Source organism: Crocuta crocuta, unplaced genomic scaffold (genome assembly GCF_008692635.1).
Source record: "Crocuta crocuta isolate KB4526 unplaced genomic scaffold, BGI_CrCroc_1.0 scaffold175, whole genome shotgun sequence".
Lineage (NCBI taxonomy): Eukaryota > Metazoa > Chordata > Mammalia > Carnivora > Hyaenidae > Crocuta > Crocuta crocuta.
In genome coordinates, this window is record NW_027530988.1 from 1,840,681 (window position 1) to 1,853,435 (window position 12,755).

General features: G+C 48.3%; 1 gene segment (V, D, J or C); it reads left to right on the forward strand.

Moving 5' to 3' along the window:
• LOC144236706 (T cell receptor alpha chain constant-like) overlaps positions 1-1,385 on the forward strand; it is a 49,037-nt gene extending 47,652 nt beyond the window's left edge. Inside the window, 2 exon segments of the C gene segment in view lie at positions 69-176; positions 844-1,385. Coding sequence covers positions 69-175 — 107 coding nt within the window.
• Positions 1,386-12,755: the final 11,370 nt, after the last annotated feature.

Sequence of the window (12,755 nt, forward strand, 5' to 3'; positions counted from 1 at the left end):
ATTGTGGGTCGGTCACAGGGGCTGTGCAGACCTCGGGTGTACATGCCAATAATCTCTTGGTTTTGCAGATATGGACCTAAATCTCCACAACCTGATAGTGATTGGGCTCCGTATCCTCCTCCTGAAGGTGGTTGGCTTTAATCTGCTCATGACGCTGAGGTTGTGGTCCAGCTGAGGTAAGCAGGCATCTCCAGTGGGAGTGCAGGCCGTGAGGGTCTTAGCATGGGTCCCCAAAGTCAGAAAGCAAACCTCCCTCCAGGGTTTCACTTTTAGTTCCTAAGGCTGGGCACACCAAACTCTTCCACTTTTTCCTATTAGGGAAACTTTGGCCTGGATCATTGGTATAACACAGTACACTCCTCAGGTGACAACAGTCACCTCAGTTGAGCCACGGCTCCCCTATGAATCATGCAGGACGGCTGTTATTATCCTCACTTTGGAAAAGAAGTTGAGGCCAAGTAACATCAAGGGCCACTCACTAATTAGAGTCAAAGAATAAGAGAAACTCAGAACCCAGACTCATTCATACCCATGTCTTCCACTGTACCAATTTCACTGCAAAACCTAGAGGGGGCCACAATTCCTTTCCTCATCTCCTCCATACCCAATATGGTGGTAAGACATTATATTCCTCTTACACCCTAATCCTGGCTAGCATCTCCATACCCTTCTCTCTCAGTATCCCTGGTCATCCTACTGACAAGTGCATCCTGTTGGGTCACCAGCAAAAAGAACTCCAGAGTCCATTAGAACTCTGCAATACAGGCATCTCCTTCACATCCCTAACTGTCTTGAGTCTGTCTCCTCAGTATATAGCCTGACTTCTGATCTTCCCCATCCCAGGTCACCAAGAATGTGAGAGCCCAGCGCTCCCCTGCTCCCGCCGCACCTCCTCCCCCTCTTCAAGCAGAGAGGCACACTCCTGCCACCATGGAGAAGAAGGTTCCCTCCGCCTCTCTGGTCCCACTGGCAATGCCACTGACCAGATCCTGTCAGATGTTTGTGATCAAGATGCTGAAGAGCTGCCAAACACCGCTACGACCCCCTCTGTCCCCTCATCGCTGCTTGTCACTGCCTGACACTCCCGGCAAAGGCACAGGGCTACTGTGGCCTCACCTGGCTGGGGAGAAACTCCCCAACCTTCCCCTGAGACTGCCCATATGTCCCCTGTTTGAGGGATCCCCAGTGGGTCCTCTTGGGCTCTAGCTCCTGGAGAATGTTGTGAGGAGTTTATATGTTTTAAATAACGTTCATAAAGGAATAACACATTACACTTTTCCCCAAGATGTGGGGAAAATTATTATCTAGACCTTGCTGTGCTGTGTATCTGAGCCACATTGTATATTCTGCTGCCTATGACTTCATTAAAGGTGATTGAAAGAGCAGAGACTGTGCTCCTGTTTGACTGTGTTTGGTCAGGGTCACTTTTGGCTTGCTCTTGATCACTGGCTGGGCAGAAAGAAACCAAGGCGTTCGTCCTAATGCCATTCAGAAAGCCTAACTCAACAAGTTGCTTAAGTCAACCTCTTCCTGGAACAACCTCTTAAAAATTCCACTTAGAAGGCTGTGCTGGGGGCCAAGCAAACCCACTTAAAAGTTTACGTCCCTGCTCTTCCATTTTCAGGCCACACCACTGGGCCACCCATAGCAGACAGCCTACATCCATGACTGGTAATGGCTTGCAGTTGAAATTTAGCAGACAGAGACCACACAGCAAGTATCCTCAAAATGCCACCCACTGACTCCTGCCTTCCGGGAACATTTCCTTTGCCTTTCCTTTCAAACTGGATTCCCACTGAAATGGTGCATTGCCCCCACAAATTCATGGCTGGGGACCAACCACCACTCCACTGCCTGGGTCCCAACCCAATGCCCCAACTTTTAGAAGGGGGTGAAGATTAGCCAGACTTTCTATTCCCCCCACCCTGGATGTGAGAAATGGGTCCTCTCCCCTCAAGCCCAGGGACTCTGCCAAGGACTGTGGATATCTCAAGCTCTCACCTACAAGACAGGAGGTAGAGTTCCCTGGGGGTCCTTGGGATTCTTCTGAGCCTCCTGCTGCCTGAGTGCCTTTCCCTGGGGCCATGGACACTGATGGGAACATCCCTCAGAGATTCGGCCATCCTCCTCACCATTACTGATATCAAGCCCAGTGCTTACCAATTCCCAGGGGTAAGAGAGGGCCCTATTCCCAAACACCTCTATGGTTCACCCATGTGTCTCTGGCCACACCAACCATTAATATACAAATCCTTCCAAGCTACAGTTCAGGCCTGCTTCTTATCACAGGGATAGACCACCAGCTCCAAGACGTGAGTTAGGCATGTCCCTCCCCTCCATGAGCCCCAGGATCACCACCTATAAAATGTCACATAGGACTGGAAGGCTGCCGGGAAGGAAGATGCACGGGAGTTCCATGCATCTCTGATCCTGTGGCCTCCATTCGGAACTAAGAGCCACTGTCCATCTCCTGGCTGGCCTTACTGAGGGTAGTCACAGAATCCTCAGTTCTCTCAGAACTCCCTCATCTGAGGCCTGAATACAGGCCCCTTTAAAGATCACTGAAGGGAACAGCGGCAGAGGAAATCCCATCCTAGCAGATCACTGTCACACAGGACAGAGACCACCTTCCCAAAAGTGAGATCCAGCCACCTGTGGGGAACTGAAAACTGTCTCCCCATCAATCTGATGCAACAGAGATCCCAGCGGAAATATCTTTTAATTAAAGCATTCTCCTCCCCATATTAAATGCAAATGCTCCTAGGAGGGTTCACAGAGCAAGCCTTTATCAACCGTTAAAATCATAAGGCAAATTCATTTTTGTTTTGTTTTTTGTTTTCTTCTAAAGTAGGAATTCACTCTGGTCTGTATGCAAAAGACCCAGGCAAAGGATGTGTGGGTGGCTGGAGAGCAGCTCAGCTCCTGAGAGTTGGTGGCAAAGATGCTGAGACTAAAGGGGACACAGGGGCTTTAGGGCAGGGGACCGGACAGAGAGACCCCTTCCAGAACCCGGGAGGAAGCTCAGACTGAAGGAGGCCAAGGGAGCCTGTGGAGTCAGCCCCAGCCCGGGGCCCTCAGCTGTCAGGGCCCTGAAGTCATGGACCCCTAAGGCCACCCAAGGACCTATGAGGTGATGGTCAGTGACTGGGGATCCACCCACCAGACCCAGGGAGAGAGGAAGGCCTCCTCCTTCTGGGCCCAGCCCAAGCCAAGGGTGACAAGGCCTCAGGCAGGTAGGAGGCCATCTGGAAAGCAGAGGCATTTCCATCCCAAACCAGGGTTCCTCGATCCCTATAAGAACCCTCCTTCAAGTCTAAGGCAGTTACACCTAAAGCTACCTAGAGCCGAGTCAGAGGACAGACCAGGAGCAAGTGGGGGTGCTGAGGGGGTGGTGCAGAGACTGTGCTCATCTTTATCCACTCTGTCCTCATGTCTGGCCCCAGGGCCCACCAAAGGCGTCAGAGGGAATTAAAGTAGCCTTACAAGGTGGCCCAGATACAGGGTCCCTGTGCCCACTGGGAGGGTCAGTGCTAGGCCTAGGGTCACTGCAGCAGAGCCCCTCAGTGCAGTAAAGGACCAGGCATTGCTCAGCCTGAGAGGAAAAGGCTGCTGAGAAAACCTAGAGACACAGTCATTGCATCCATAGCAAGGCCCAGCCCTGAAGAGTCCCAGGCCCCATGAACAGGGACCAGCCTCAAGGAAAGGAGGCCACTGTCCATCCCACTAGAGAATATGTCACCAAGGCCAGATGTAGAACGGATTTGTCTGGACAGACACCCTCCTGCCCCAAAAGGCATAAGCACAGGCCAGCCCTGAAGGCAGAAGAATGAACCAAATCACTTTTCACAACCTCAGGCCTAAGATCCTAGAGAATTCTCTGACCCAGAAACCTGCCCTTGAGTGTAATTAGAATCACTGGCCCATCAAGAGAAGGCCAGGCTACACAAGCATGAAGCGGGGTGGGGTCTTAAGCTCCAACAGAGTGACCCTCTGCTATGACCCACCGCTGCAGAAGCAGCCATCTGAGTCTTGAAGGATTATTCATCTTCTTGGTTTACCCATTAAAATCCAACTCCCCTGGGTCACATGGAAAGCCTTCACAGGTATCACCTAAGTTATCAGGTAACATCTGGGCAAGAAAGTCCACTCAACTATGCACTCCTCAGGATGGGAAGTGTATCTTGTTCATCTGTGTGTTTACAACACCTAGCACAGTGTCTGACACACAACAGACACTTAATATACATGTAACTAGCAAATGAACAAAGAAATAATTAGTGCCGTTAGGCATGGGAAGGAAGCCAAGTTGGTGGGGAAGGTGAGGGAGAAAGGGAAACGGAGATTAATAGAGGAGTTGGCTGGTGAGCTGCTATTTCACAGTTTTGCCAAGAGCTAAGAGTAACCTGTCAAGAACTATCAGGAAAAGCAAAACCTGAGTGATGGCCCATTGGCCAGTGAAGCCCCCAGGCAGGCAATCATCCAATAGAGTCTAGAGGATGTTACTCTGGGAGAACACACAAGAAGCAGGGTAGGCAGAACCCAGAACACTGAGCAACCATTGTAAGGTACAGGCTGGAAGGTCACATTATGGGTCCACCTCACTTTCCCCACATGGCCTATCTTAAAACCACTTCTCTCGTCTACCTCCCAGAGCAGTGTGTGGGACAAAGAGCTCCTGAGGACAGACCTGCAGGGAGCAAGCCAGGTGGGGACCCAGAGCTGTCATTCTGTTAATAAGTGCGCTGACTGGTTAGAAGCCTGCAGGACCACCTGAGTCCTGCCTTTGTGTAAGGCCACCTGGTTTCCAGACCTCATTTCACCCAGACACACACGTATAAGGTTTCCTCTGAGGATCAGCCAAAAAGCTATATTTTGAAATTAATAAACAGGTCAGACACTGAGTCAGTAGCCAGAAGTAGGACAGGAAGTGGAAAAAGTCTCCCACTTCCCTGCAGGTGTTCGGGGGCTCAGGGCCTCCCCTCCCCATTTCCATGACGTCATAGTTGCCCAGAGGGGCAAGTAGGGCACCCTTTGAAGCTCTCCCACAAAAGCCACATCCTCTGCAAAGAGGAGTTAAAAATACTGAGTGAGAGATAGTATCGCCTCAGGCCACGTGCTGGGGCCAGGCAGGCTGGGCCGTTACACCGCCACCAACAACCGCAGGTGCGACAGGAAGACGGAGAGCTGGGGGAGGAGGGGGGCGGTGCCGGCGGGCAGCAGGCCGGGGAGGTGCTGCACACCCGGTTGCACGGTTGCACGCAGAGAAGCCTCTCCCACCCCGCCTCTGCCCCTCCTCTGAACCAAGCACTAAGATCAAACCTTGACCACACCTGATTAAACATTTGCTTAATACAGGGCAGGCCCTCTAAGCTTACGTCCAGCCCACCCTCCCTGAAGCCACATTTGCCCCCACACACAGCTGGAGCTGGCTGGTTCTCGGAGGAAGACCCTTAACTCCAGGCCTAGGCTGAGGTGCTGGGTGATGACCCTGACGGAATCTGCCTCTCAGAGACCAGCACCCCTGGATGCGGGAGACCCATAGAAAAGGAGCCTCAGAACTGAGGCCAGAACCCAAAACGCGAAAAACGCAGAGCTTGGACATCCCACTCGGTGGTAGTGTCCGCCGCCGTCCATCTGGGGGCAGCAGCGCTCCACCAAAAAGGCCTCTTTCCCTCAGTCCGCTGATTCTGAGGGAGGAAAGCCCCCCCAAAACTTAGGAAAACCTCCTTCCAAGGAAAATAAAAGGGCTGGTGACTTTCATACAGTGAACGGAGCCCCTGACCTTTGCCAGTAGCTGCACGGGGCTCCAGCGCTTGTGTGATCCTATCACCTCCCCGTAGAGGGAAGTGGGTGCCGAATCCAGCCCTGCAAGCGGCAAGGGGGCACTATCTGCCCAGGATCATCAGGTTGGCTGAGCACGAAGGGAAGCCTGGGGAGCGGGGGCAGGAGAGGGGGAGAGAGCTAAGGGGAGCCTCGGGAGAGAGGTGTGAATTCAGAATCTGGCAGTAGGGTCCACGGTTGCCCTGGCCTTGTGCCCTGATCACCAAATGCCCAGAGCCTCAGTTTCCCAGTGAGATCAATGCTCTCTCACAGGGTAGTTTCCAAACCAAGGCTTTCTTTCACATTGCTTTCCTGCCACGTGCCAGACCCTGTGCCAGGCTCTGGGCATTGTCTCTGTACAATGACTCCACACAGATGAAGTTCAAGAATAGGCAAAACTAATTCACCAGTGATAGAAATGAGAACAGTGGATGCCTCTGAGGTAGAAGGATTGACAGGGAAAGGCCATGAGGGAAGTTTCCGGGTGGTGGAAATTATCTGTATCTTGATCTGGGTGAATGTTACTTGGATGTGTACACATGTCAAAATGTGTCATAATGTACACCTCGGACTTGTGCATTTTTGTATCTGTTAATTATATTTCAATAAAGTTCCATTCCTATTAAATGTACACACAGTTTCTGTCCTCAAGGAGCTAACAGTCCAGTGAATATGTAAGCATGAAAGAGATGTGTCAACTTCTGTACTTTCATAATGGAGGTTTCGGTTATATCTTGGGGATAAGTCCTGGGCAGAAGTCAGGAGAACCGGTTGTTACTATAAGCTTCACGGCCTCACTAGTCTTAAACATTGAATCTTCCCAATTTTTCACCAGTCATGTGGATAAAATATAAAGTAGCCCACCCACTTCTCAATACTGTCGAAGGGATAAGGGTGTACAAGCTTAGTAAACACACATGCACACAGAGTAAAACCTTGGATTGCAAGTAACTTGTTCTGCAAGTGTTCCGCAAGACGAGTAAATAATTCTAATAAGCTTTAACTTGATAAACAAGGGATATCTTGCAATATGAGCAGTATGTGACGCCGAACGGCACATGATCACAACTAAGCCAATGTTCTTGAAATTCCCTTTGATATATGAGTGCTTTGGATTACAGGCGTGTTTCTGGAACAAATTATGCTCACCAACCAAGGTTTTACTGCATAAGGAAACACCTGGGAGGATGGACCATGACCCCATGTGCTGATCATCAGGCTGGCCCACCAAGCTGACCAAGGGCTCCAGGCTTCCAGGTGCCACTAGCGTGTGCTGTTTCCCATAGCAGATGACCACCTCTCCCCTCACTGTGGCCATGGGAGCTTCTCACTACACCAGCATGCACGTTTTCTTCCTCCCTCCATGGCTTCCATGTTCCGGGAAAGCTTGATGAAGCACCTGCCAGAAACACTGGCAAGGCCGTGGCCCCATTTCTGACAAAAGCCACTACTCCTGGCCCCAGAGCACTTCAGGCCTCCCTGATTCTCTACCCTGAATGTTTTGGTTCTTCTCTCCCCTTTCACCCTCCAGGGCCTCGCTGCCCTCAGAAAGGTCCCTGGGACCCTGCAGGACACAAGATCTGAAAGCATAAGGCAGACCTCTGCAGCACCCTCCAGGGGTAGCTTCTCAGGGCAGCCATCATCTCACAGTCCAGAACATCCTCAAGGCTCCCGCAGGCTCTCACCACCTTCGGAAAGAGCCCAGTCTTCCTGTTTGCTCTGGAAATGGGAGCATGTTCCTATTCCAGAGGCAGTAGAGTCCACAGGAGAGATCCCTCCCATGTTCAAAACCTTTCAAAAAATCCCACTGAGGCAAAGGAGCATGCCTGTCTACCCTCTTCCCTGAACCACCCAAATATAATTCGGCCAAGGAGGAAAAAAGAAAACATTAGGGGAAGAGCATATAAATGTAAGACAAGGCTGGTGAGACTTAAGAGAGTTTAAGTAGATGAAGGAAATGTGGTTTAGAGAGTGGTGAGCAACGGGTCTCCATATCATGCTTCCAGCCTTGATCCGGGGAAACTGGGTTAACCTTAAAAAGGACTTCTCTCCAGTGAAGACCTCAAGAAACTATTTTTAGCAAACTCTGGGGTGTCCTTGCTTCTCCTTGCTGATCCATTATTCCAGTGATTTACCAAGCAATGCGGGTGCAGCAACATCTTTATCTAGAATCTTTACAGCAACAATAGCCTGTTCCTCACCAAAGCAAACATTATCTCCTCTGATCTTCATGGTAAACCTAAGCGGGAGACAGAGTACTACCTCTCCCTTTCACAAATCTTAGGTTAAGTGGCTTGCTTGCGATCACAGGATCACAGAGCACTAGGCCCACATCAGGAATCCCCCTGGCTTTCCAGGAAGTACTGTGGACACGAAGCCCCAGCTGGTTCCAGAAGCTGTCGTCAAAGGGGAAGGAGCAGAAAAGGCCTGGGGTCTCTTGACTTGCCCAAGACCAGTGTCTTATATTCTGCCTGAATGTCCCTTCCCTCTTCTGTGACTCTTCACCTACTTGATCCCCCTCTAGGATCAGACTAGAAGGCAAAGCAGGCCCGCACATTTAGGCACTCCTCCAATACACGCTGCTAGTAGTCTCCTGAGGCAATACTTTCTGCACATGCGAACCCCACTCCTCATTCACAGGGCAACACAAATTAGTAAAGTAATATGCAGACACACTCAGCTGTTTGGGCTCCTGGCTCTCTCAGCTGTCAGATCTCAGCCTAAATGTCACCTGCTCAGAGAGGGCTTTCCTGACCACCTCTTCTGAGGAGCTCCCTCCTGAGCTCCATTTACAACCACCTCACACAGTTTATGTCCTCCACTCCCCAAAGAACAACACAATTCTATTTATGTGCTAATCTGGCTCTCTTCCCAGCTAGGATTTAAGGCTCTGAGTGGGAAGCGTCTGGTCTGTTCTGATCACCTCTGTATCTCTTGTAGCTGGCACAGAGTAGGCACTCAAATACTTTTTTAGGTAAATGATGAATAGAAAGAAGGCGCTCTCCCACCAGATATGTCTTACTAATTAATATCCTGAAACTTGACTGGGGTAAAATGTTGATAATTGTTGAAGCTGAATGTTGGGCATCTGGGAGTTTACTTGTCTTGTGTGTGTGTGTGTGTGTGTGTGTGTGTGTGTGTCTGTGCCTGTGTGTGTGTCTGTCTGTCTGTGTGTGTCTGTGTAAATTTCAATAATAAAAAGTTAAAATCTAAGTTGTCCATCCCTGGAATTTTCTTTTCTTTTTTTTTTTTTTTAATGTTTTATTTATTTCTAGGAGAGAGAGAGAGAGACAGCGTGAGCAGGGGAGGGTCAAAGAGAGAGGGAGTCACAGACTGAAACAGGCTCCAGGCTCTGAGCTGGCAGTCAGCACAGAGCCCGAGGCGGGGCTCGAACCCACGAACCGCGAGATCATGACCCGAGCGAAAGTCAGACGCTTAAACAACTACGTCACCCGGGCACCCCCCATCCCTGGAATTTTAAAAAACAGAGCAAGCCAGGGGTGCCTGGGTGGCTCAGTTGGTTAAGCATCCGACTTGGGCTCAGGTCATGCATGATCTCAGCTGATCATGAGTTCGAGCCCCACACTGAACTGGAACCTGCTTCGGTTCTCTGGCTTTCTCTTTCTCTGCCCCTGCCCCGCTCACACTGTCGCTCTCCCTCTCCTTCTCTCTTTCTCAAAAAATAAACAAACATTTAAAAAAAATTTTTTTTTAAGCAGAGCAAGCCTGAATAGCTGACCCTAATGAAGGCTCCTAGCAGTAAGGGCTCTCTCCTCTGGAGAGAGGAAGGCCCACCATCGGCCACCATAGCCCTATAGCCGAAAGCCAGTAAAACTGGATGAGCGGCTGAGGGAGAAAAGCAATATATGTGAAATGGTCCTCAGCATTTCTGATGACAGCCATGAGAGTACGGACACATTTGTAGAGCAATTACATTAACAAGGTACTTCCACTTACATTTTGTTGGGACAATATGTGAAGTATTATTATCCCCATGCTTATTATTTTATTATTTATTGCATTCAAAGCCTAATCCAAATGCTTTGGAATAAGACAGAAGTAAGATTCAAACCCTAACACTTGCAAACTGAATTTCCATTTCCTCATCTGGAAAGGAATAGCACCTCCCTTCCTCATGGGATTTATAGGGAAACATAAATAGCAGGAGGGCACTTAATGCCATTACAGACACTCAATGTCAAATCACTCACTCCTGGACAGCAAGGGTTGTGTCTTAGAACCCTATGCACTATGTAGTGCAGTGCCTAGGTGCCTAATTATTTGCTAAATTTTAGAGACAGCATGAAAGGTCAATACAGACAATAAGCAGCAGAACAGGTTCTTAAATCAACACTTTCCAGTCAAGCAAAATGCTTTCTGCAACACCAGGCTGCCTGGGGGAGAGGGAGGAGGGTGGCTGGAAAATACATCTCTTTTTTCATCCCATTGACAGAAGTTTTGTAATAAGCTTGGACCCGCTTACTAGTTGAATGTAAGCAAATGTTTTTTATTTTGCTTTTCAGAAGCTTCCTCCTACTTCTTCTCATTTCCCTCATCTGGGAATCCTTGTTCCGAGAAGTGTTATTTTCCCCTCAAGGAGACATCCATTGTTTATTATTTGTTAAAATGTTTTTTAACTAAATGTAGGTACAAAGTCATAGAGCACTCAAACTTGAGACACCCCGAGCCTCTGGTAACTAGCCAGTGCTGGCTTTCTGAGCCTCCACAACCAGGGGAACAGGCCTCTGTGACCTTGCCAAGTATTTTCCAACCATCATAACAAAAGTATTTTGAAGCCTGAGATGAAAGGGTATGATCAAAGAGGCCAAAGGTATAGGGTGCTGAGAGAAGAAAACACAAGAGATGGTTTCCATGTGATAGGGGACAGGAAGTGTGTGGGCAGGAGGTGCTCAGGGCTGGGCTTCCCACCACTGCAGAAAATGGCAGGGAACAGACTCTTTACAGTGGTTGTGGCAAATGGCTTCCGGCCCCACAAAAGAGCACAGAAAATAAAAATAAACCCACCTTATAAAAGGTGTCGAGCTAGAAGCAGCAGGAAATGCTGCTACTCTCTGTACCATGGTACTCAAAATCTACTCGTTCAACATGCTATATGGAGTACCCATGCATTAAGGCCCATGGAGAAATATTATTATCGCAACATAGCTGGTGGGTATTGAGAAAGGTCCAGAAATAGGAAGAGGTATCTAATGAACAGATTAGCTATCCTGGTTCAGTGCCTCTCATCCACCATGTCTTTAGCTACTTCAGCTAAAAACAAAAACAAAAACAAAACCCACCTAAGAATCAGAAACTCAATTAGGGGAGTGGAGTAGGGGGTAACACATTCTTTTAAGCTTGAAGGAATAGTTAGTTCCAAAGCTAACTCTTCTGTATATGCATAGTTGAGAACCACCGAGCAAGTCAAGCAAGTGAGTCACTTGTAATGAGTTTTTAACTAAATTTAAAAACCCAAAACTCCAAAAGCATTCTACAGGCTTTTTGCCCTATCACAAATGGTGAAAAGACACTTCAAAGATGAATGTTTCCCGATGATGGTCCCTGGTGTGGGTAAATGCTTCTGAAACCACAGCTAATCCAATAAACCATGAATCTCAAGATCATTGAAAGGCATTAAACAAAACCCGATGAAGTTTTGGGGTGATGGTGGGATTCAGAGCTGACAGCCAAGAAAGAATTCTTGAAGACGTCTCTGGCACAAAAAGGTGATTTTATTAAAGCACAGGGACAGGACTCATGGGCAGGAAGAGCTGTACTGGGATTGTGACAGGTAACTGGTTATGTACCCTCAGGTTGGGAGGGAATTAGGGACAGCTTAAGTCTCTAAGGAATTTGGAAACAAGGTTTCCAGGACCTTGCGGGGCTGGCTGCTGTTAGGAAAACACCATTTATTACTGTTTAGTAAAACCTCAGTCATGAGACCCTTCAGATGTATATCACCGGGCCATAAGCTTGGAGTATGATTGCCAGCATATATCTTTGAGGAGTTGAGATAAAGGAAGCTTCTGAAGGAATATTTATATGTTAAAGTAGACTTAGAGTCCTGGGGGATCAGGATGTTAAGGCAGGATTCCCTTTTGCCCCCAGCAAAGTGTCATCATTGAGGCAGCTGAGCTCTTTGGAGGGAGGTCACTCTGCCAGTTTCAAGAACTTGTCAATGGGCTGTAAGCAGTAAGGGAATTTGATTTTTCATTTGCCTTAGTTTCCCACATTACCATGGCAAGCACTTAAACCTCTTCCCTTGTTCTTCAGTAGCCAGGGAGTGTCTGAGGAATATCACACAGATCCCATCTTGGGGGAGGGGGTGGGTGCTGTTAACCTGTACTTTGCCCTCAGCTTGCCCCTCCATCCCTCATTAAAACCTGTATATTAAAGGCTCTGAAAATTGTAATCTTTCTTGATAAAATTCATATCCCCAGTTTATGACAATAAACTATGGTACAGAGAGTAGCAGCATATTGACAATATGTCAATAAAAAGTTGACACTTTTTATCCAAAATACCTGTTTATCTATCTAGACTAAAAATAATCTAGGATTCTCCTGATAAAGCTCATCTGTATACAATTCAAAGGAAATTAAATTGCTCAATCAAAATTTTAGTGAACTAGTCATCCCTAGGAATTGTGAGATACACCAAAAACTTGAGGGCCATTGTTCTAGCTTAGTGCTTCTCAAACTTTAATATGCACATGAATCACACAGGAACTACATTAAAGATTTTGCTGGGGGGGGCGGGGGGTTGAGACTCTCCTTTTCAGCTAAAGTTCCTAGGTGATTCTGCTGGTCAGCGAACTACATTTTGAGAAGCAAGAATCCAGAGGAGGGCCTCTCCAATTTGTCTGCACAGGAGAATTAGCTGTACCTAGTATAGATGCCACCCTCAAAGATTTTTCTTTTAATTTTTTTTTAATG